This window comes from Herpailurus yagouaroundi, unplaced genomic scaffold (assembly GCF_014898765.1).
Source record: "Herpailurus yagouaroundi ecotype Mexico unplaced genomic scaffold, PumYag 193, whole genome shotgun sequence".
Classification (NCBI taxonomy): domain Eukaryota; kingdom Metazoa; phylum Chordata; class Mammalia; order Carnivora; family Felidae; genus Herpailurus; species Herpailurus yagouaroundi.
Genome location: NW_024412424.1, coordinates 8,706,314 through 8,730,496, shown reverse-complemented (window position 1 = coordinate 8,730,496; position 24,183 = coordinate 8,706,314). Strand labels below are relative to the sequence as shown.

Here is a 24,183-nt window from a genome sequence, read left to right as displayed (position 1 = left end):
TCCCCACATACTCCTGGATTTTTTTTTTATATCTCTTTTTCTCAGCTTCCTCTTTTTCCATAATTTTATCTTCCAATTCACCTATTCTCTCCTCTGCCTCTTCAATCCGAGCTGTGGTCACCTCCATTTTATTTTGCAACTCATTTATAGCATTTTTTAGCTCCTCATGACCATTTCTTAGTCCCTTGATCTCTGTAGCAATAGATTCTCTGCTGTCCTCTATACCTTCTTCAAGCCCAGCGATGAATTTTATGACTATTATTTTAAATTCATGTTCTGTTAGGGGCGCCTGGGTGGCGCAGTCGGTTAAGCATCCGACTTCAGCCAGGTCACGATCTTGCGGTCCGTGAGTTCGAGCCCCGCGTCAGGCTCTGGGCTGATGGCTCAGAGCCTGGAGCCTGTTTCCGATTCTGTGTCTCCCTCTCTCTCTGCCCCTCCCCCGTTCATGCTCTGTCTCTCTCTGTCCCAACAATAAATGAACGTTGAAAAAAAAATTTTTTTAATAAATTCATGTTCTGTTATATTGCTTAAATCGTTTTTGATCAATTCGTTAGCTGTCGCTACTCCCTAGCGTTTCTTTGGAGGAGAATTCTTCCGTTTCGTCATTTTGGATAGTCCCTGGAGCGGTGTGGAACTGCAGGGCACTTCCTTTGTGCTGTCTGGAGTAACTTGTGTTGATGGACGGGGGGGGGGGGCGCAGTCAAACCGGAGGTCTGCCCCCAGCCCACCACTGGGGCCACAGTCAGACTGGTGTGTACCTTATCTTCCCCTCTCCCAGGGGCAGGACTTACTGTGGAGCAGTGTGGCCCATCTGGGCTACTTGCAGACTTCCAGGCTTGTGGTAGTGCTTCTATGGGATCTGGTGTATTAGCCGGGGTGGATCTGCAAGGTCCACAGGGGCGGGAGGGGCAGGTTTAGCTCACTTTGTTGTTGGTGGTCCCCTGCGGGAGGGGCCCTGCAGCACTGGGAGGGAGGCAGGCAGACCTGTTGGAGGGATGGATCCACAGAAGCACAGTGTTGGGTGTTTTCGGGGTGCAAGCAAGTTTGGTGACAGAAACTGGTTCCCTTTGGGATTTTGGCTGGGGGATGGGTGAGGGAGATGACGCTGGCCAGTGCCTTTGTTCCCTGCTGAGCTGAGCTCTGTCTTCTGGGGCTCAACAACTCTCCCTCCCGGTGTCCTCTCGCCCTGCCGCTCTCTGAGCAGAGCTGTTGTCTTATAACATTCCAGATGTTAAGTCCTGCTGGCTGTCAGAACTCACGCAGTCCGGCCCCTCCGCTTTTGCAAACCAGACTCGGCGGCTCTGCCTTGCCGGGCGGGCTGCCCCTCCACTGCCCCAGCTCCCTCCTGCCAGTCCCTGTAGCATGCACCACCTCTCCACCCTTCCTACCCTCTTCCGTGGGCCTCTTGTCTATGCTTGGCTCGGGAGAGTCCATTCTGCTAGTCTTCTGGTGGTTTTCTGGGTTATTTAGGCAAATGTGGGTGGAATCTAAGTGATCAGTAGGATGCGGTAAGCCCAGTGTCCTCCTATGCTGCCATCTTCTCTCATCACTTCTAAGTTCTTTCCTTCAACACTGTAAAGATTTTTTCTACTGTCTTCTGGTCGCTATAGTTTCTGATAAAAAGCCCATGATCACTTGAATTGTTGTTACCCTGTATGCAATGTGTCATTTTTACTAGCTGCTTTTAAGATTTTCCTTTGTATTGGTTTTAAGTAGTTAGACAATGATGTGTCATATTTATCCTGTTTTGTGTTTGATGGGTTTCTTGAATCTGTAAATTTATGTCTTTCGCAAAATTTGTTGAAGTTATTTGCCGTTATTTCTTCAAATGTTTTCTCGGACCCATTCTTCTTCCTGTTTCCTTATGAAATTCCAGTATGAGTCTTTTTTGAAATTGTCACCATAAGGTTTTGTTGTTTATTTTGCTTTGTTTCAATATTTTTTTTCTTTAGACTGGATAATTCATATTGGTCTTTATATTCACTGATTCTCATCTCATGGTTCAATTAACCTCATCCAGAGATATTTTCATGTCATCTCATGGTTCAATTAACCTCATCCAGATGTATTTTTTTATCAGATATTCTTAATATAGATATATTTTTCAGTTCTAAAATCTCCATTTGGTTATTTTTTTTTAATTTGAATTCAAGTTAGTTAACATACAGTGTAGTATTGGTTTCACGAGAATTTACTTACATGTAACACCCAGTGCTCATCCCGACAAGTGCCCTCCTAAATGCACATCAACCATTTAGCCCTCTCCCCCATGCAACTCCCTCCAGAAACCCTTAGTTTGTTCTCTAAGAGTCTTATGGTTTGCCTCCCTCTCTGTTTTTATCTTGTTTTTCCTTCCCTTCTGCTATGTTCATCTGTTGTGTTTCTTAAATTCCACATATGAGTGAAATCTTAGGGTATTTATCTTTCTCTGACTTGTTTCGCTTAGCACAGTACACTCTAGTTCCATCCCATCCACGTTGTCGCAAATGGCAAGATTTCATTCTTCTTGATTGTGGAGTAATATTCCATTACGTATGTATATATGCACGTATGTGTGTTTACACACACACACACACACACACACACACACACACACACACACACACCCCACATCTTCTTTATCCATTCATCAGTTGATAGACATTTGGGTTCTTTCCACAATTTGGCAATTATTGATAGTGCTGCTATAAACATTGGGGTGCACGTGTCCCTTCGACTCAGTATTGTATCCTTTGGATAAGTCTCTAGTTGTGCAATTTCTGGGCCATAGGATAGTTCTATTTTTAATTTTTTGAGGCACCTCTATACTGTTTTCCAGAGTGGCTGCACCTGTTTGCATTCCCACCAACAGTGCAAAAGGGTTCCCCTTTCTCTGCATCCTCGCCAGCATCTGTTGTTTCCTGAGTTGCTTATTTTAGCCATTTTGACAGGTGTAAGGTAGTATCTCAGTGTGGTTTTGATTTGTATTTCTCTGATGATGAGTGATGTCAAGGAACTTTTCATGTGTATGTTAGCCATCTGGATGTCTTCTTTATAAAAGTGTCTACTCATGTCTTCTGTCCATTTCTTCACTGGATTATTTGGTTTCTGGGTGTTGAATTTGCTAAGTTCTTTATAGATTTTGGATACTAACCCTTTATCCAATATGTCATTTGCAAATATCTTCTACCATTCTGTAGGTTGTCATTTGCAAATATCTTCTACCATTCTGTAGGTTGTCATTTGCAAATATCTTCTACCATTCTGTAGGTTGCCTTTTAGTTTTGTTGATTGCTTGCTTCACTGTGCAGAAGCTTTTTTATCTTGATGAGGTCCCAATAGTTCATTTTGTCTTTGTTTCCCTTGCCTCTGGAGATATGTCTAGTAAGAAGTTGTTCTGGCTGAGGTCAAAGAGGTTGCTGCTTATTTTCTCCTCTAGGATTTTGATGGTTTCCTGTCTTACATTTAAGTCTTTCATCCATTTTGAATTTTTTTTTTTTTTGTGCATGGTGCAGCAAAGTGATCCAGTTTCATTCTTCTGCATGTCACTGTCCAGTTTTCCCAGCACGATTTGTTGAAGAGATTTTTTCCATTGGCTGTTCTTTCCTGCTTTGTCGAAGATTAGTTGGCCATACATTTGTGGGTCCGTTTCCATTTGGTTATTTAAAGAAGTATTTTGTATTTTTCTGTTGAGAGTTTTTTTTTTTCAACGTGTTTTTTTTTTATTTTTTATTTTTATTTTTTTTATTTTTGGGACAGAGAGAGACAGAGCATGAACGGGGGAGGGGCAGAGAGAGAGGGAGACACAGAATAGGAAACAGGCTCCAGGCTCCGAGCCATCAGCCCAGAGCCTGACGCGGGGCTCGAACTCACGGACCGCGAGATCGTGACCTGGCTGAAGTCGGACGCTTAACCGACTGCGCCACCCAGGCGCCCCAAGAGTTTTTACTATTTATTCACTCATTGAACATGTTATAAGAGCTGCTTTAAAAGCCTTGTCTGACAATTCCAACACCTTAGTTCTCTCACAATTGGCTTCTGTTGGTTGCCTTTTTGTCCGAGAATAGGTTACATTTTTGTGGTTCTTTGGATATTCCATAATTTTTGGCTGTATCTTGGACATTATAATTGTTATGCTGTGACACTGGATTCTTTTATAGTCTTCTTAAGAGGTTTAGTCAGTATTTTTGTTTTAATAGGAATTAACTTGTTTAGGCTTAATCTTTAATGTTTCTCCTGTGATTGATGGCAGGTCAAATCTCAATTTTCTTTTAGCCTTAGTTGCTAGCTTCTTTGAGTTTGCCTTGCCTATTTGTGTTTCAGGATCACCCGCTGACACGGGCAGTGTCCATATATAGAATTTGGGATTCTCCATCTCCTCCCCTCTCCTCCCCAAGACTCCCTGCGCTGGTCATGCTTGTCCCAGGCTCCATGTGTTAGTTCCTCAGGCTAAAAATGTGGAGGCTTTCTACTGGAGTTTTAGCTACCTTACAATGTTCTGAGACTACAACTCAGACCAGACCACAAAAAAGGAAATTCACCCTGTGTTGGTCCCTTCCTTCAAGTTTTTACTCCCCTCCAGTATCTGCCTGCTTCTGTTCGTTTCGCAGAACCTTAAGGTGATTGTTTTTTGTTTTTTAGCCAGTGTTAACAGGGGTTAGCCTGATAGGAGCTAGCCTGATAGGGGCACACTCTACCATGCCAGAAATGAAACCAGCACATCTGTACCTTTAAAAGACAGCCCAAATCCAAGCCACCCTTGTTTCTCATCTGGATTATGGCAAAGGCCTCCCATCTAGTTTACTTATCCTTAAATGACCAAGGGTGAGAAGGCTGATTATAGTTCCATCCCTTCGCTCCACCTTATTAGTTTGGAGTCATTTTCAGATCCAATGATGATAGGACGGTAGACAAGAGATCTTTTCTCTGGAAGATGGCCCCATGGTATATTCACCTTCTCTGGAATGGCTTATCCTGACTTTATTCAAGATAGCAAAATCCCCCTTATAGTTTACTTTTTCTATTCAATAAGACTTCTCTCTCCAAATATACTATACACTTTACTTGTTTGTTGTATTTATGGACTGATTCTCACTACCAGAATGTAAGCTTCATGAGAGCAGCAATTTTTGTGTGTTTTATTTACAGCCATCTCTAGAGCCTGTAACAGTGGAGGCACATAGTTAAGTGTAACATAAACACCCAATTCACAAATAATTACTATACCAATCTACTATAATTTCTATTTTTACACCCCTCAATTCTCCACATGCCCCTCCAGCCAAAGTTCTTTTGAACTTATGTCAGAAGCATTAGTCATTCTATTCTACTATGTACTGTGCATTATGGTCTAGACAAAAGGCAAATTCCTTGTAAACAAGAATCTTCTTAAGGAACCTGACCATTTCTTTTAATGTTTTAATCTAAACTCTATAGGACACTGTATCAGTCAGGTGAGCATCTGGCTCTTGATTTCAGCTCAGGTTATGATTTCATGGTTTGTGGGATCTGAACCCCCCATCAGGTTCTGTGCCGACAGCATGGAACCTACTTGGGATTCTCTCTCTCTCCCACTCTCTTTGTCCCTCCCCTCTCTACTTTCTCTCTCTCAAAAATAAATAAACATTAAAAAAGTTTTCTCAAGGGGCGCCTGGGTGGCTCAGTCAGTTAAGCATCCAACTTCGGTTCAGGTCATGATCTCACAGCTTGTGTGTTCGAGCCCCACATCGGGCTCTGTGCTGACAGCTCAGAGCCTGGAGCCTGCTTTGGATTTTGTGTCACCCTCTCTCTCTCTGCCCCTCCCCAGCTTGTGCGTGCATGTGTGCTCGCTCTCTCTCTCAAAAATAAATAAACTTTAAAAAAATTAAAAGAAAGTTTTCTCTAGTCTGACATCAAGAGTCAGAGCATAATAATCATTGGCATATACAAGAGACCAACTTCTGATCTTATTCTCAGATGAAAAGAGACACAGGTTAAATCATAGATAATGGTATATACCTAAAGTGAAAGTTTCACTTTGACTACCTCTTAGCAGATTTTTACTCTAATGTTTGTGAACAAGACCTGTGCCTTGGGCATATATATGAAAAGCATTATATGAAAGTATGTTGGATTGGCTTGGCCACTGGAATGAAATATATTTAGGTTTAAGCTATATTTGCATTCATTCTATATTTTCAGTTTTGCATTATATAAGAATATATTAATGAAAGAGCTTATAAGACAATAGGATTATAAGAAGTTTCACTTAAGTATCTGTGTGTTGGTTTCTCCATCCATAGATCATAGATCCCTGGATGATCACAGACAGAGACTGAGCTAATTTTTAATTTCTCTAGACCTCTGTAATTTCCAAGGAAGATATGCATATTGACAATGACAGACTAGAGAGGAGAGTAGAAAAGGAAGGCGATGCTGACAGTCACTTGAGCCAGGGTGGTAGTTCCTTTTATTCCTATGGGGACTCACAGGAAATCCTTGGGGGCAGTGTTGGGTAGTGAGCTGGAGGCTATATTCCAGAGCAAGTTAAGGCAGGCTAGACCATACCATGGGGCCCTGAGTGGAAGGATCAAGACTGAACTGCAGGCCCCTCATCGGCTGCCTAAGCTCCCGCCAATACGCTCCAGTTGCATTGTAAGACATGAACTTTTTTGCAGGGGGAAGCAAAACTGTTTGATTTAATAAACAAAATTCTCACATATCATTTTAAAGGAAAATTCCTTTCAAGGACACCTGAGATTTTCACAGAGGCAAATTATCTCATTTGGGTAGAATGCTGGACTCTCAAGGAGAGTTCTGTACTTCAACTACAGAAACAGCTGATTTTCAAGAAGTTAATTCTACGCAAGGGTATTTTGAATGCTCAATAAACTCCAGAAGAATAAGAAATGAAGTATTTTAACTTACTCTGCACAGCAGCCATGAAAAGATAGCTAACATAAGTGTTTTCATGTGATAATCAAGAAAGATTAAGTTTTTGAGGGCAACTTTGTGTTCTCAAGGCCTCGCAGAAAAACCTGGCAAAGAGAAGGCTCCTCAGAGAAAGCCAGTTGAGTGATGAAATCAATCACTTGTACCCTGATACTTTAGAGCACTTTGCTAAATTGGTAAAGAGTCAGCAAGAGAACTAGGCATATTAACAGACACACCAGAGGTACATAGAAAATAAGTTGGTTACACAATAATACTTTTTGTATGAATATGAAAATTCACATAATAGAAAGAACAAATGAATCCACACAGAACAAATACAAATTATAACACAAATTCTATTCTAAAAGAAAATTATTTGTACTATTTTGAGGAAGTAATTATGTGGTAATTATTAAATAGATTAATATAATGGTTAACAATCTTCTTTATTTACTTATTTTAAGAGAGAGAGAGAGAAAGCATGCATGCGCAGGGAGGGGGCAGAGGGAGAGAGTGAGAATCCCAGGCAGACTCCTCACTATCTCAGAGTCTGATGCAGTGCTCAATCTCACAAACCTTAAGATCATGACCTGAGCCAAAATCAAGAGTCAGATGTTTAACCGACTGAGCCACCTAGGCACCCCAATGGTTAACAATCTTAGTAGATGTGTATACAGAAAAAATAATTTTTCAACAAAGGTAATGCATTCGCTATACAAGGGGAATCTATGATATTAAGGAAAAAACACAAAGGACACTTTAAATTCTGGCTGTTTATAGGCTTTGTTCTTCTATTACCTCATTATCACTCCAAAGCAAAGTAGATGTTTGTTCCACACTGACATCAGAAGCTGGCTACTTGAAGGGAAGAAGTATAAATGAAACATTCTGGTCTATTTATCTACTCATCCAGAAAAGCCAATATTTGTTATAGTTTGCTATAAGACTATTGCCAGCTACTTTAAGAAAGTATCACTACCAAAACTTTAAATATCAGTCAGTTCAAGAATTCTTAGAAATTTTAGTCTTTTAAAAAATTACTGAAGATTGTAATATACATTATATGCATATAGCATATATAGTTTTTCCCCACAAATACAGGTCATACTATACCTACAATTGTAAACTTGCTGTTTTCACTGGACAATATTTGTGTGTGTGTTTTTTTAATATATAGAATGCGTTTATGTAGAAGCAATCCCTGCTGTAGGTAGATTGATTCTAAGATGGTCCTCCAAATTTCTCCCTCAATCCTGGGGTTGCAAATTCCTGTGACTGTAAATATAGTGGCTTTTACTCCCATGATTAGGTTATGTTATATGATACAATTGAACGTAAGATAGGGAGATTATCTGGGTATGACCCAGTACCATGAATCTTTTATTTATTTATTTTTTTTGTGTGTGTCTTCTATAAAAATAATTGTTTTGTATATATATGTATATATATACACATACATATATGTATGCGTATGTATACACACATGTATATATATGTACACATACATATATACATACTTATATATATACAAAATTTATTGTCAGATTGGTTTCCATACAACACCCAGTGCTCATCCCAACAGGTGCCCTCCTTAGTGCCCATCACCCACTTTTCCCCTCCCTCCCATCCCCCATCAACCCTCAGTTTGTTCTCAGTATTTAAGAGTCTCTTATGGTTTGCCTCCTTCTCTCTCTGTAACTTTCTTTTCCCCTCTTCCCCTCCCCCCTGGTCTTCTGTTAAGTTTCTCGGGATCCACATATGAGTGAAAACATATGGTACCTGTCTTTCTCTGTATGACTTATTTCACTTAGCATAATACTCTCCAGTTCCATCCACATTGCTACAAATGGCCAGATTTCATTCTTTCTCATTGCCAAATAGTATTCCATTGTATATATAAACCACATCTTCTTTATCCATTCGTCAGTTGATGGACATTTAGGCTCTTTCCATAATTTGGCTATTGTTGAAAGTGCTGCTATAAACATTGGGGTCCAAGTGCCCCTATGCATCAGCACTCCTGTATCCTTTGGGTAAATTCCTAGCAATGCTATTGCTGGGTTATAGGGTAGTTCTATTTTTAATTTTTTGAGGAACCTCCACACTGTTTTCCAGAGTGGCTGCACCAGTTTGCATTCCCGCCAACAGTGCAAGAGGGTTCCCACTTCTCTGACCATGAATCTTTTAAAAGTACAGAATTCTCCAAATAGTTGCAGAAAAGGAAGTCAGAGGTTCAAAGCATGGGAAGGATTCACTGCACTGTTGCTAACCTAAAGATGAAGGAGGCTACATAGCAAGGAAAGCAGGTGATCTTTTGCTGCTAAGAGCAGCTCCCAGATGAAAGCCAGCAAGGAAATGGGAACCTCAATCCTACAACTTTAAGGAAGTGAATCCTGCCAACAACCAATGACCTTGGAAGCATATTTCCCCTAGAGATTTCAGACTAGATCATAGCCCAGTTGACACTTTGACTTCAGCTTTGTGATACCCTGAGCAGAGAACCCAGCCATGTTATGGCAGACTTCTAACCTACATCATTGTGAACTAAAAAATGGGTCTTTTTGAATTTATAATTTGTTGAAATTTGTTATGCAACAATTGAAACCTAATTCAGTTTCCCTCTCACTTCTTTTCACCTCTGTCTTTTCAAAGGTTATACTACTATATACTTAGTTATCTTTTGACTTATGGACATTTAGACTGCTTTAAGATATTTGCTACTATAAAGATAACATTCTTACACATATGAACACAAGTTTATTGGTATCAAGTTGTTCACAGTGTATCTATGTAATTTTAAAAATGTGTCCTATGACTCCAAAAGCACAAGCAACAAAAGAAAAAAATTGATGAAGTGGACCTCATCAAACCCAAAGCTGCTGTGCATCAAAGGACATTATCAAGGAAGTGAAAAGACAACCTACAGAATGGGAGAAAAAATTTGCAAATCATATATCTGATGAAGGTCTAATATCCAGGAAATTTATAAAGAACTCATAACTTAACAAAAAGACAAATAGCAATCTTGAAAAAGAAAAACAGGATTGGAGGTATCACAATTCTAGACTTCAAGTTATATTATAAAGCTGTAGTAACCACAACAGTATGGTATTGGTACATAAACAGACACATGGATCAATGGACTAGAATACAGAGACCAGAAATAAATTTACACTTATATGGTCAATTAATCTATGACAAAGAAGCAAGAATGTGCAATGTGAAAAAGACAGTTTCTTCAACAAAAGGTGTTAGGAAAGCTGGACACATGCAAAAGAATGAAATTGGAGCACTTTCTTACACCATACACAAAAATAAACCCTAAATTGATTAAGGGCCTAAATGTGATACCTGAAACCATAAAAATCCTACAAAAGAGCCCAGCCAGTGATTTCTCTGACATTAGCCATAACAACATCTTTCTAGATATGTCTCTTAAGTCAAGGAAAACAAAAGCAAAAATAAACTATTGGGACTTCATCAAAATAAAAAGGTTCTACAAAGCAAAGGAAATGACCAACAAAACTAAAAGGCAATGTACTGAATGGAAGAAGATATTTGCAAATTACATATCTGACAAAGGGTTAGTATTCAAAATATATAAAGAACTTATACAGTCCAACACCCAAAGAACAAAGAATCCAATTAAAAAATGGGCAGAAAACATGAACAGACACCTCTCTGAAGAAGACACAGAGCTGACTAACAGACACATGAAAAGATGCTCAACATCACTTATCATCAAGGAAATGCAAATCAAACATACAATGAGATATCACCTCAAACCTGTCAGAATGGCCAAAATAAAAACTCAAGAAATGATAAGTGTTGGTAAGGATGTGGAAAAAAAGGAACCCTCATGCACTGTTGGTGGGAATGCAAACTGGTATAGCCACTGTGGAAGCCAGTATGGAGGTTCCTCAAAAAAATTAAAAATAGAACTACTCCATAATCCAGTAATTGCATTGCTGAGTATTTACCCTGAGAATAAGAAACCAATAATTTGAAGAGATACATGCACCCCTATGCTTATTGCAGCATTATTTATAATAGTAATTTATGGAAGCAGCCCAAGTGTCCATCAATGGACGAATGAATAAAGAAGATGTGAGATATCTATAACACACACACACACACACACACGAATATTATTTTTTTTTTTAAGTTTTTTTTTTTCAACGTTTATTTATTTTTGGGACAGAGAGAGACAGAGCATGAACAGGGAAGGGGCAGAGAGAGAGGGAGACACAGAATCGGAAACAGGCTCCAGGCTCTGAGCCATCAGCCCAGAGCCCGACGCGGGGCTCGAACTCACGGACCGCGAGATCGTGACCTGGCTGAAGTCGGACGCTTAACCGACTGCGCCACCCAGGCGCCCCCACACGAATATTATTTAGTCATAAAAAAGAATGAAATCTTACCATCTGCAATAATATGGATGGAACTAGACAGTATAATGCTAAGTGAAGTAAGTCGGTCAAGGAAAGACAAATACCATATGATTTCACTCATATTTAAGAAACAAAACCAATGAGCAGAGAGAGACAGACAGACAGACAGACAGACAAACCAAGAGGCAGACTCTTAACTATAGAGAACAAACTGATGGTTGCCAGAGGGGAGGTGGGTGGGGGTATGGGTGAAAAGGTGATGGGGATTAAGGAATATACTTGTCATAATGAGCACCAGGTGATACATGGAATTGTTGAATCACTATATTGTACACATGAAACTAATATAACACTGTATATTAACTACACTGGAATGAAAATTTTTTAAAAATATTCCATTGTTTATAGCAGTATTAACAATACGCAAATTATGGGAAGAGCCCAAATGTCCATTGGCTGATGAGTGGGCAAAGAAGATGTGGTATGTATGTGTGTGTGTGTGTGTGTGTGTGTGTGTGTGTGTATGTGTATACACACACACAGTGGAATATTAGCCATAATAAAGAATGAAATATTGCCATTTGCAACAATATGGATGGAGCCAGAGTGTATTATGCTAATTAAAATAAGTCAGAGAAAGATAAATACTATATGATTTCATTCACATGTGGAATTTAAGAAACAAAACAGATGAACATAGGGGGAAAAAGAGAGAAGCAAACCATAAAACAGACTCTTAACCAAAGAGAACAAACTGAGGGTTGCTGAAGGGGAAGTAGGTAGGGAATGAGCTAAATGGGTGATGGGCATTAAGGAGGGCACTTGTTGGGATGAGCAATGGGTGTTATATGTAAGTGATGAATCATGAAATTCTACTCACTCCTGAAACTAATATTATACTATATGTTAACTAACTTGAATTTATTTATTTTTTAAATGTTTATTTATTTTTAGAGAGAGCAAGAGCATGAGTAGGGGAGGGACAGAGAGAGAGAGAGAGAGAGGGAATCCCAAGCAGGCCCCACACTCAGCATGGAGTCTGACATGGGGCTTGATCTCACAACCGTGAGATGATGACCTGAGCCAAAATCAAGAGTTGGACACTTAACTGACTGAACCACCCAGGTACCCCACTAAATGGAATTTAAATGAAAATCTGGAACAAAACAAAATATTCAGTTAAAATATATATTTTTTAAATTTCCAAAAAAGAACACATAATCCAATTAAAAATAGGCAAAGGACTTGAATACATATTTCTCCAAGAAGATATACAAACGGTGAACAAACACATGAAAAATGCTCACATCATTAGTCACCACTAAAATGCAAATCAAACCAAAATGAGGTGTTAATTCACATTCACACCTTGTAGGATAGCTAGAAGAAAAAAAGAAAATTACAAGTGTTGACATGGATGTGCTGAAATTGGAACCCTCACACATTGCTGGTGGGAATGTAAAATGGTTAGGTTTCTGTGAAAAACAATTTGGCAGTTCTTCAAATGTAAAACACAAAATTACCATATGACCCAGAAGACCCAGCAGTTCCATTTCTAGATAAATACCTAAAAGAATAGAAGGCAGGCAATCAAACAAATACATATGCATATGTGTTCTCAGCAGTACTATTCACTACAGCCAAAAGGTAGAGACACTGCAACTATCCAACAACAAATGAACACATAAACAATTTGTGGCATAGTCCATACAATGGAATATTAATGAGACATATAAAGAAATGAAGTACTGATGTGTGCTACAACATGAATGAACCTTAAATACATTATAACTAAAATCAGATGCAAAAGGTCACATACAATTCCATTTACGTGAAATATTTAGAATACATAAATCTACATAAATCTAGAATGCAGACTAGAGGCTGTAAGCAGGAGTGGGCTGAGGAGGGAAATAAAGAACAACTGTTCATTAGATTCAGGGCTTCCTTTTGGGGTATGAAACTGTTTTGGAACTAGACAGAAGTGATGGTTTGCACAACACTGCAAATGCAGTAAATGCCACTCAACTGTTCACTTTAAAACAGTTAATTTTGGGGTGCCTGGGCTCAGTTAGTTAAGCATATGACTTCAGCTCAGGTCATGATCTCATGGTTCGTGGGTTTGAGCCACGTGTTGGGGCTCTGTGCTGACAGCTCAGAGCCTGGAGCCTGCTTCGGAATCTGTGTCTTCCTCTCTCTTTGCCCTTCCCCTGCTTGTATTCTCTCTCTCAAAAATAAATAAACATTAAAAAATGTTTTTAAGTTAATTTTATGTTATTAATTTAAAAATATGGTCTATATAATTTTTTAATATGTGTGGTTTATCTGTCTTTTTTCTTGATTATTCTTGCTACTGACCTTTTGCATCTATTTAAATTTTTTTTACTTGAAGATAATTAATATACAGTGTTATACTAGTTTCAGGTATATAATATGATGATTCAACAATTCTATACATTTCTCAGTACTCATTAAGATAATGGTACTCTTCATACCCTTTATCTCTTTCATCCATCCCTCCACCCACCTCCATTCTGGCAACTACCAGTCTGTTCTGTATTTAAGAGTCTGTTTTTTCCTAAAGCTGGAGGCATCACAATCCCAGACTTCAAACTGTATTACAAAGCTGTAATCATCAAGACAGTATGGTACTGGCACAAGAACAGACACTCAGATCAATGGAACAGAACAGAGAACCCAGAAATGGACCCACAAACGTATGGCCAACTAATCTTAGACAAAGCAGGAAAGAATATCCAATGGAATAAAGACAGACTCTTCAGTAAGCAGTGCTGGGAAAACTGGACAGTGACATGCAGAAAAATGAACCTGGCCCACTTTCTTACACCATACACAAAAATAAACTCAAAATGGATGAAAGACCTCAATGTAAGACAGGAAGCCATCAAAATCCTCGAGGAGAAAGCAGGCAAAAACCTCTTTTATCTTGCCTGCAGCAATTTCTTACTCAACACGTCTCCAGAGGCAAGGGAAACAAAGGCAAAAATGAACTACTGGGACCTCAACAAAAGAAAAAGCTTCTGCACAGCAAAAGAAACAATCAACAAAACTAAAAGGCAACTGACAGAATGGGAGAAGATATTTGCAAATAAAATATCAGATAAAAGGTTAGGATCCAAAATCTATAAAGAACTTATCAAACTCAACACCTAAAAAACAAATAATCCAGTGAAAAAATGGGCAAAAGACATGAATAGACACTTCTCCAAAGAAGACATCCAGATGGCCAACTGACACATGAAAAAATGTTCAACATCCCTCATCATCAGGGAAATACAAATCAAAACCACGAGATACAACCTCACACCTGTCAGAATGGCTAACATTAACAACTCAGGCAGCAACAGATGTTGGCGAGGATGTGAAGAAAGAGGATCTCTTTGGCACTGCTGGTGGGAATGCAAACTGGGGCAGCCACTCTGGAAAAGAGTATGGAGGTTCCTCAAACAATTAAAAATAGAACTACCTTACAACCCAGCAATTGCACTACTAGGCATTTACCCAAGGGATACAGGTATGCTGTTTCAAGGGGCACATGCACCTCCATGTTTACAGCAGCACTATCAACAATAGCCAAAGTATGGAAAGAGCCCAAATGTCCATCGATGGATGAATGGATAAAGAAGATGTGGTATGTATATACAATGGAGTATTACTCGGCAGTCAAAAAGAATGAAATCTTGCCATTTGCAACTCTGTGGATGGAACTAGAGGGTATTATGCCAAGCGAAATTAGTCAGAGAAAGACAAATATCATATGACTTCACTCAGATGAGGACCTTAAGATACAAAACAGATGAACATAAGGGAAGGGAAGCAAAAATAATATAAAAACAGGGAGGGGGACAAAACCTAAGAGACTCATAAATATGGAGAACAGAGGGTTACTGGGGGGTGTGTGGGAGAGGCGGTGGGCTAAATGGGTAAAGGGAATTAAGGAATCTACTCCTGAAATCATTGTTGCACTATATACTAACTTGGATGTAAATTAAAAAAAAAAAAAAAAAAGAGAAAGGAAAAAAGAGTCTGTTTTTTTATCTTTTTTTCTTTGTTTTATTTCTTAAATTCCACATATGAGTGAAATTATGTGATATTTGTCTTTCTCTGTTTGACTTTTTTCAATTAGCATTATACCGTCTAGGTCCACCCATGTCATTGCAAATGGCAAGATTTAATTCTTTTTAATGTCTGAGTAATATTTCATTGATAGCACATCTTCTTTATCCATTCATCTACTGATGAACACTTGGGCTATTTCCCTATCTTGGCTATTGCAAATGCTACAATAAACATAGGGATGCATATATCTTTTCAAATTAGTGTTTTCATTTACTCTGGGTAAATATCCAGGAATAGAATTACCTGATAATTGTATTTTTAATTTTTTGAGGAACTTCCATACTGTTTTCCACAGTGGCTGCATCAATTTGCATTTTCACCAAGAGTTCCATATCAACAAACCATAAAATTCTTAGAAGAAAACATAGGCATTACTTTCTTTCACATCAGCCACAGAAACATTTTTCTCTAGATCCGTCTCCTCAGGCAAGAGAAACCAAACCAAACTAAACTACTGGGGCTACACCAAAATAAAAAGCTCTTGAACAGCAAAGGAAACCATCAACAAAACAAAAAGATAACCTACAGAATGGGAGAAGATATTTGCAAATGATGTATCTGATAAGGGGTTGGTATCCAAAATATATAAAGAATAGAAATAAACACTAGAAAATGTAATCCAATCTAAAAATGGGCAGAGGACCTGAACAGGCATTTTTCCAAAGCAGGTATGTCTATTTTTTAAGTTTCTTTTTTCAGATAATCAGTTTTTATTTTATTGACCCTTTCTTTAGGTTCTGTTATTTTCTTCTGTATGTTTTAAGTTTACTTTGTTTTTCTTATTCTAGCATCCTAAACTTAAAATGTAATTCATTTATTTTCTTCCTCTGCTTTGTTTACTTTATCTTTTTCTAGCATCCTAAACTTAAAATGTAATTCATTTATTTTTCTTTTTTGGGGGTGAGGGGGACTTTCCAATGACCTGGTTTGTTAATAGTTGGTGTGTAAACACGGAGAAGGTACTCAGCAAAATTCAGGGGCACAGGAAAGCATCCACCTGCTGACAAACACTCTTACAGTCTGTGAGCAGCTATTCACAAAGTCCAGTATGTGGAAGCAGACAAAGGAACAGCTGTACCATGGCTCTTCCATAAGAGTAATTTGATGTGCTCTGTAAATGGCAGTCTTTGACCTCATTTAAAGCAGTTAACAACTCAGGAAACAACAGATGTTGGTGAGGATGTGGAGAAAGGGGAAGCTTCTCGCACTGTTGGTAGGAATGCAAACTGATCCAGCCACTCTGGAAAAAAGTGTGGAGGTTCCTCAAAAAATTAAAAATAGAATTACCCTATGACCCAGCAATAGCACTACTAGAAATTTATCCAAAGGATACAGGAGTGCTGATTCATAGGGGCACATGTACCCCAATGTTTATAGCAGTGCTATCAACAATAGCCAAATTATGGAAAGAGCCCAACTGTCCATCAACTGATGAATGGATAATGAAGATGTGGTTTATATATACAATGGAATACTACTTGCCAATGAAAAAAATGGAATCTTGCCATTTGCAACAATGTGGATAGAACTAGAGGTATTATGCTAAGTGAAATAAGTCAGTCAGAGAAAGACAGATATAATATGTTTCCACTCATATGTGATATTTGAGAAACTTAACAAAAGACCATGGGGGAAGGGAAGGGGAAAAACAGTTATAAACAGAGGGAGGCAATCCATAAGAGACTCTTAAATACAGAGAACAAACTGAGGGCTGATGGGGGTTGGAGAGGGAGGAGAAAATGGGTGATGGGCATTGAGGAGGCCACTTGTTGGGATGATCACTGGGTATTGTATCTAAGTGAATCATGGGAATCTATTCCAGAAGCCAAGAGCATACTGTATATACTGTATGTTAGCTAGCTTGACAATAAACTATATTCCAAAACAAAGTCACATCTGAATCTATATTGGATTAGGGAATCTAAGGGTTTCTTTGTGAACAACTTTCTTAAATTTTAATTTTAATTGTTATCTGTGCAACAGTGTTTTTTTTTTTTTTTTAAGTTATTTGTTTTGAGAAGGGGTGGGAGGGACAGAGAGAGAGAGAATCCCAAGCAGGCTCAGTGGTGTCAGCACAGAGCCCGATGGAGGGAGTCTCGATCCCACAAACTGTGAGATCATGACCTGAGCCCAGATCAGGAGTCGGACACTTAATTGACTGAGCCACCCAGGTGTCCTGCAACAGTGCTTTAAAAGTCAAATAGTCCAAAGTCTTTGGTGGTGAAACCTTCAATCAAGACACTATAAATCATCAGTGAGCTTCATGTCTTTTCCCCATTTATACTTATCTGTTAAGAGCAAACCACTTTGGCCCAACTTGGATGTTCTTTTATTTTTTTTAATTTAATTTTATTATTTTTTAATTTACAACCAAATTAGCATATAGTGGAACAATGATTTCAGGAGTAGATTCCCTAGTGCCCCTTACCCGTTTAGACCATCCCCCCTCCCACACCCCCTACAGTAACCCTCTGTTTGTTCTCCACATTTATGAGTCTCTTATGTTTTGTCTCCCTCCCTGTTTTTATATTACTTTTGTTTCTCTTCCCTTATGTTCATCTGTTCACCAACTTGGATGTTCTATTATTCACCATTTACTATAGAGTGAGGTGGTGTAGAAGAGGACAAACTCTTTTTAACAATCTTGGCTTCTCCACCCTCTGACAACTGTCAGAGCATCCTGCTCCCAAGGAAGAATCTTGTGAGAGCAAAGCAAATAAGCAATCTTTTGTGTTTTCATCAATGATGAAAACTTTTGCTCTTTTCTGTTTTCCTGTGATTCTAGTTAGGTGTTTATTATTCTTTCTCATTCTGTTCTCCATGTCCCATACTTCTTTCATATTTTTCATCACCTTATATCTCTTTGCTACATTCTGGATAGTTACAATCATTTATTCACAAATATTTACCGAACACTTATTAGGTGGCAAGCACTGTTTCAGGCACTTGGGTAACTCAGTAAACAAAATAAATACATCCCTGCCCAGAAGGAGCTTTTATTTAAAAAGACAAAATAAGGAAACAGACAGTGAGTGATGAACATAACAAATGGCTAAACTATGCAAAATGTAGGAAGTGAAAATGCCTTCTTAAAAAGAAGGGAGTAAGGTAATTCCTTCTCTGTTTTTTTTCCTTCAGAAGAAAATTTTATTTTCCTGTAATGAGATCATTGGTTATGTCAGAAACTTGTGTTTCAGAGCATAAGTGAAACAAAGCTGCATAATGTCTGTCATGCCAGTTATGTGTTATATATACACTTCAGGAAGTCTTAAATTCTTATTAGGTGCAATACTTGCTAGGAAAATTCACATCTCCCCACATTTCTTTTCTTTAATCACTTTATTGAGGTATGATTGGCATATGAAAATCTGTGTATGTTTAATGTATACAACTGAATGAGTTTGTAGTTAAGTATATACCTGTGAAACTATCACCACAATCTGTGCTATAAACATATCCAACGCCTCCAGAAGTTTCTTCCCACTCTATTAATTATTAATATTTATTTATAGTGTGAGATAAGAATATAACATTCTGCCCTTTGAGCAAATTTTTAAAGTATACAACACAGTATTGTTAACCATAAGTACTATGCTGTGCAGTAGAGCTCTAGGACTTACTTATCTTGTGTAACTGGAACTTTGTCTCTAATACCTCCCCATTTTCCTCTCCCCCCCCCCCAGGCTCTGACAACCACCATTTTACTCCCTGATCCTATGAGTTTGACTATTTTAGATTCCTCATATAAGTGGTATCATGTAATATTTGTCCTTCTATGTCTGGCTTATTTCAAAATATAATGTCTTCCAAGTTTATCTATGTTGTTGCAAATGGGAGGGTGTATCTCTTTTGTTAAGGTTGAACAATATTTCACTGCATGTATATGCCACATTTTCTTTACCCATTCATCCACTGATGAGCATTTAGGTTATTTCAATGTCTTTGCTAGAGTAAATAATGTTGCAATGAACATGGGAGTGTAGCTATCTCTTTGAGATCCTAATTTAAATTCCTTTGGATGTACACCTAAAGGTGGGATTGATGGATCATAGAGTAGTTCTATTTTCTATTTTTAAATTTTTATTTATTTTTATTTTAAATTTATTTATTTAAATTCAAGTTAGTTAACATACAATGTAGTATTAGTTTCAGGAGTAGAACCCAGTGATTTATCACTTACATAGAACACCCAGTGCTCATCCCAACAACTGCCCTTCTTAGTACCCATCACCCATTTAGCCCATCCCCCCACCCACCTCCCCTCTGTTCCCTGTAATTAAGAGTCTCTTATGGTTGGCCTCCCTCTCTGTTTTTGTCTTATTTTTCCTTCCCTTCCCCTATGTTCATCTGTTGTGTTTCTTAAATTCCACATATGAGTGAAATCATATACTTATCTTTCTCTAATTTCTATTTTTTGAGGAACCTCCATACTGTTTTCCATACTGGCTGTACCAATTTATGTCACTAACGTGTGTACAAGGGTTCCCTTTTCTCCACATCCTTCCCAACACTTTTGTCTTTTGTTTTTTGATGACAGGTATTCTAATAGGTGTGAGGTGATACTTCATTGTGATTTTGATTCACATTTCCCTGATGATTAGTCATGTTGAACATCTTTTCATACATCTGTTATCTATGTATTTGTCTCCTTTGGAGAAATGTCTATTCAGTTCCTTTGCCTATTTTTTACATGGGTTACCTGGGTTTTTTTCACTACTGAGTGGTAGGAATTCCTTATATATTTTGATTATTAACACTTTATCATATATATGGTTTGCAAATATTTTCTCCAATATCATAGGTTGCTTTTCCATTTTGTTGTCTGTTTCCTCTGCTGTGCAGAATGAAATTTTTTAGTCTGATAAAATCCCACTTGTCTATTTTTGCAACAAAGCTTATGTTTTTGGTGCCATATCCAAAATATCATTGCCATAGCTAATGTCAATAAGCTGTTTCTCTGTTGTCTTATAGAACTTCTTCTTATATAAGTTTTAAGATTTAATGTCTTATGTATTAAGTCTTTAATCCATTTTGAGTTAATTTTTATGAATGGTATGAAAAATTTCATTCTTTCACATGTGAATATACATTTTTCTTAACACCATTTATTGAAGAGACTATCCTTTTCCCCATTGTGTATTCTTGGTACCCTTACAAAGATCAGTTGATAATATATGTGTAAGTTTATTTCTGGCTATTCCATTGGTCATTCTGTCTGTTTTTATGCCAGGATCATACTGTCTTGATTACTGTAGTTTTGTAATATATTTTGAAATCAAGTAGTATAATGCTTCCAGCTATGTTCAATTGTTTCTTCTCTTTTATTGGCACTTATTCCCCAATCTTAAATGAATTCCTAAATTACTTGACAGTAGTACACTGTGCGTGTTAGGTATATATAAAATGTTTTCTTAATGACTGAAATATTCCCTGTGTTTTGTCCTTTGCTCTTTACATATGTTCTTACTTTTTCAGATAGCCTTGTTTCTACATGCAGAAACTATTCCCATGAAAATTCTCATCTTCATCTGTGACATCTCACCTGCATCCCAGATGCCCTCACCACATGGCCTGGGTTGTTTAGCTATCACTTCAAACTCAACATAGCCCAAATTGAACGCATCACTTCTTTCATTCAGCTGGCTTCAGTAATTATAGCATCACTCTTCTTGTCTCCAAGGTAAAAAAAAAAAAACCCACATCATTGAGTTATAGGTTTTATAAATAGAGAGAAAAAGAGATAAAAGGAGTAACTAAGTTTATTGTTATAATTAGTAGACTGATCATCCATTCAATAAGTAATTACTGAGTACCTACCATGTGCCAAAACTCTCTCAGATATGTTCAGAGAATTTAAAAAAATCTCTGTTCTCATAGTGCTTACAGTCCAGTGATGGAACACAGACAATAAAAAGGTAAATATATAAACTATTTAGTATGCTAGATGGTGTTAAGTGCTAGGGAAAAATACACAAGAAGGAAGAGACACTGAGAATGTGCATGTATATGTGGGAGATGGTGGCAATGATGGTTTCAATTCGATTGTGTGGCCAGGAAAAGCCTGAAAGGGTGACACTTGAGTAAAAACCTGAAGAAGGTATCATTCGTTGTATGGAAGCCAATTTGACAATAAAGTATATTAAAATAAAATGAAAAAAAATTTTTGTGACTGCAAAAAAACAAACAAACAAAAAAACCCCCAAAATACAAAACCTGAAGAAGGGGAGGATGCAAGCACCATGAAGACATCCAGGAAACAGATGTAAAGAAATTGCCTAAAGTAGAAATGTGTTATATTTTCAGGAGGCCATTGTAGAGTGATCAAGTGGGGAATGATAGGAAATCAGGGTATAGAGGTGATCAGCTGGGTCCACACCTTACAGGGCATGATGTTGTATCTTCTTTAATCTTACTACTAGCCTCCTTATCCTGGGGCTTTACCGTTTCATGTATGCAACAGCTTCTAACTTATCGGTTTTTCTAGATTAACCTATATATTACCACTGTGATAATCTCAAATCACCACCTTCAACATGTCATTCATGTTATTCCCCTGTTCAAGGATTCTTATGGGTTATCGAATCCATCAAATCTAAGTTAGTGTGTTGGGTTTTCAGGGCTATCCTAGATATATTTAATATTGTCTCTAACACATCTTTTGATCGGACATTTACTGAATTCTTTCATTGTTAAAGGGGCTATGAGCAAAGATGGGTAAGAAACAGGTTCAAGACCTGGAGTTTACTGTCAATACAAACCTTTTCCTAGCTCTAATAACCTCTTCTAATTTCCTACATACATACATTGATATCTTTACTGTGTCTGACTCATGCTTTTGCCTTTGGTACTTTCTGTGCTTGAATATCTTCTCTCCTAAACTTACAATAAAATTCAAAATTCTTTTGTGGCTATAAGGCCCTGCATAATCTGGTACCTCACTATCTCTTCAATACCCTCTTGTGATATCCTTTCCTTCTCTTACTCGAAACATTCCAAGGATACCAACCACCATTCAATTCTCTGTATATACCAAGTTTTTTCCTTGCATCTATGCCTTCTTCTGCCTAGATCACATTATCCACTCTTTATGTTTACATGAGTAAACATAAGGATTTACATGACTTACATCACTTTAAGTCTCAGCATGGATGCCATAAGAGCCTCCCCTCACTCCAGTCTACATGAGGTTTCGGAGCATTCTGCATGACTTTCCTTCATAGCACCTATTGCACTTTTCAAACTACATACTTATTCATTTAATCATGTGTTTGGTGATCTCTCTAGTAGAGACAGCTAGTCTCTCTACTACAGCATAAGCTCCAGAAAGACAAGCAGATATTTCTCTTGCTTATCTCTTGCTCATCTATGCCAAAGGATAATAGATGTTAAATAAATACCTGTTGAACAATGAATTAGTACCCTATCCAGATCCTGGCTAATCTTTAATTCAACAACTTTCATTTTCTCCAAGAGCCCTTTCTGGCTTCTCAGTCTTTTAATGATCCTCCTCTTCTCTGACTTCTTTTTCCTTTTTCTTCTTCTTATTTTAAATGTCAATATATTTTTCAGAGAGAGGGAGAGCACAAGCAGGGAAGGGACTGAGAGAGATGGACAGAGGATCCAAAGCAGGCTCTGCACTGACAGGAGCAAGCCCCATAGGAAGCCCAAACTAATGCACGGTGACATCATGACCTGAGCCAAAGTCTGATGCTCAACGGACTGAGCCACCCAGGCATCCCTTTGTTTTATTTTATGTTAATTTATTTATTTTGAGAGAGAGAGAGAGAGAGAGAGAGAGAGAGAAAGAGAGAGAGAGAGAGAGCGCATGCGCATGGGTCAGGGGAGGGGCAGAGAGAGAGAAGGAGAGAGAGAATCCTAAGCAGGCTCCATGCTGTCAGTGTGGCCTCTGATGTGGGGCTCGATCCCACAAACTGTGAGATCATGACCTGAGCTGAAATCAAGAGCTAGGATACTTAGCTGAGTCACCCAGGCACCCCCTCTTTTATCTCTTTAAAAATAGTTCTTTGAATAGAGTTCAAAACCTTGGTGATGGCTGATGTGGTCACCATGACAGGAAAAGCCATTTCTCTCAGTGTATTACATTGTAAAGCTGATTGTATTTCTTTCCCAAACTATACAGTTTAATCCTAAATACAAAGCAAGGTCTGAAATGTGACTGATTAGAAAAATATATAAAACAACCAATGATTTAGGATTTCCATTTTTTTTTAACTTAAAAGACTCTGTAAAAGCTTCTATCTGAAAGGTTATTTTTTGTTTGTTTTTTCCTGACTGCTTAGTGTGCTTAAAAGTCTTGCTGCATGTAGACATATGCTTTAATCCTACTTTACCACTCAGCTTTGGGACTTAAAATCAGGAAAACATGTTTCCCACCTTTTAGAAATCCTATAATGTCCTGTACAGACCTCTTCAGGGTCAATGACATTCCTTTTTAACCCATAAATCACAAGAAGTCATTACAGAGGCCCCAAAAAAGAAATTATTAGTAAATGCTTGATAAACTGTTCAATTAAATAAAAATTTCTTGATTCACAGCAGATTGATTGGTACTTATTTGACAGATGCACTTATCCATTCATTCACTCAATAAATAGTTATCTAATGATCCAATATCCAAAATTCTGTGCTTAGCACTCACTGGGGAGAAATGGTACAAAGACACATAAGAAAGCTCCCATTCCAATGGGGAAAATCTACATGCATGTGTACATTACAATGTAATATCTAGTAATGGGATAAA

General features: G+C 38.0%; 1 protein-coding gene across 1 annotated transcript in view; it reads right to left on the bottom strand.

The window, feature by feature from the left end:
- DOCK3 (dedicator of cytokinesis 3) overlaps positions 1-24,183 on the bottom strand; it is a 419,595-nt gene that overhangs the window by 130,227 nt on the left and 265,185 nt on the right. Inside the window, exons 9-10 of the mRNA XM_040445563.1 lie at positions 12,590-12,662; positions 7,464-7,491 (exon numbers count right to left, since the gene is read on the bottom strand). Coding sequence (XP_040301497.1) covers positions 7,464-7,491; positions 12,590-12,662 — 101 coding nt within the window. The remainder of the gene's footprint in view (positions 1-7,463; positions 7,492-12,589; positions 12,663-24,183) is intronic.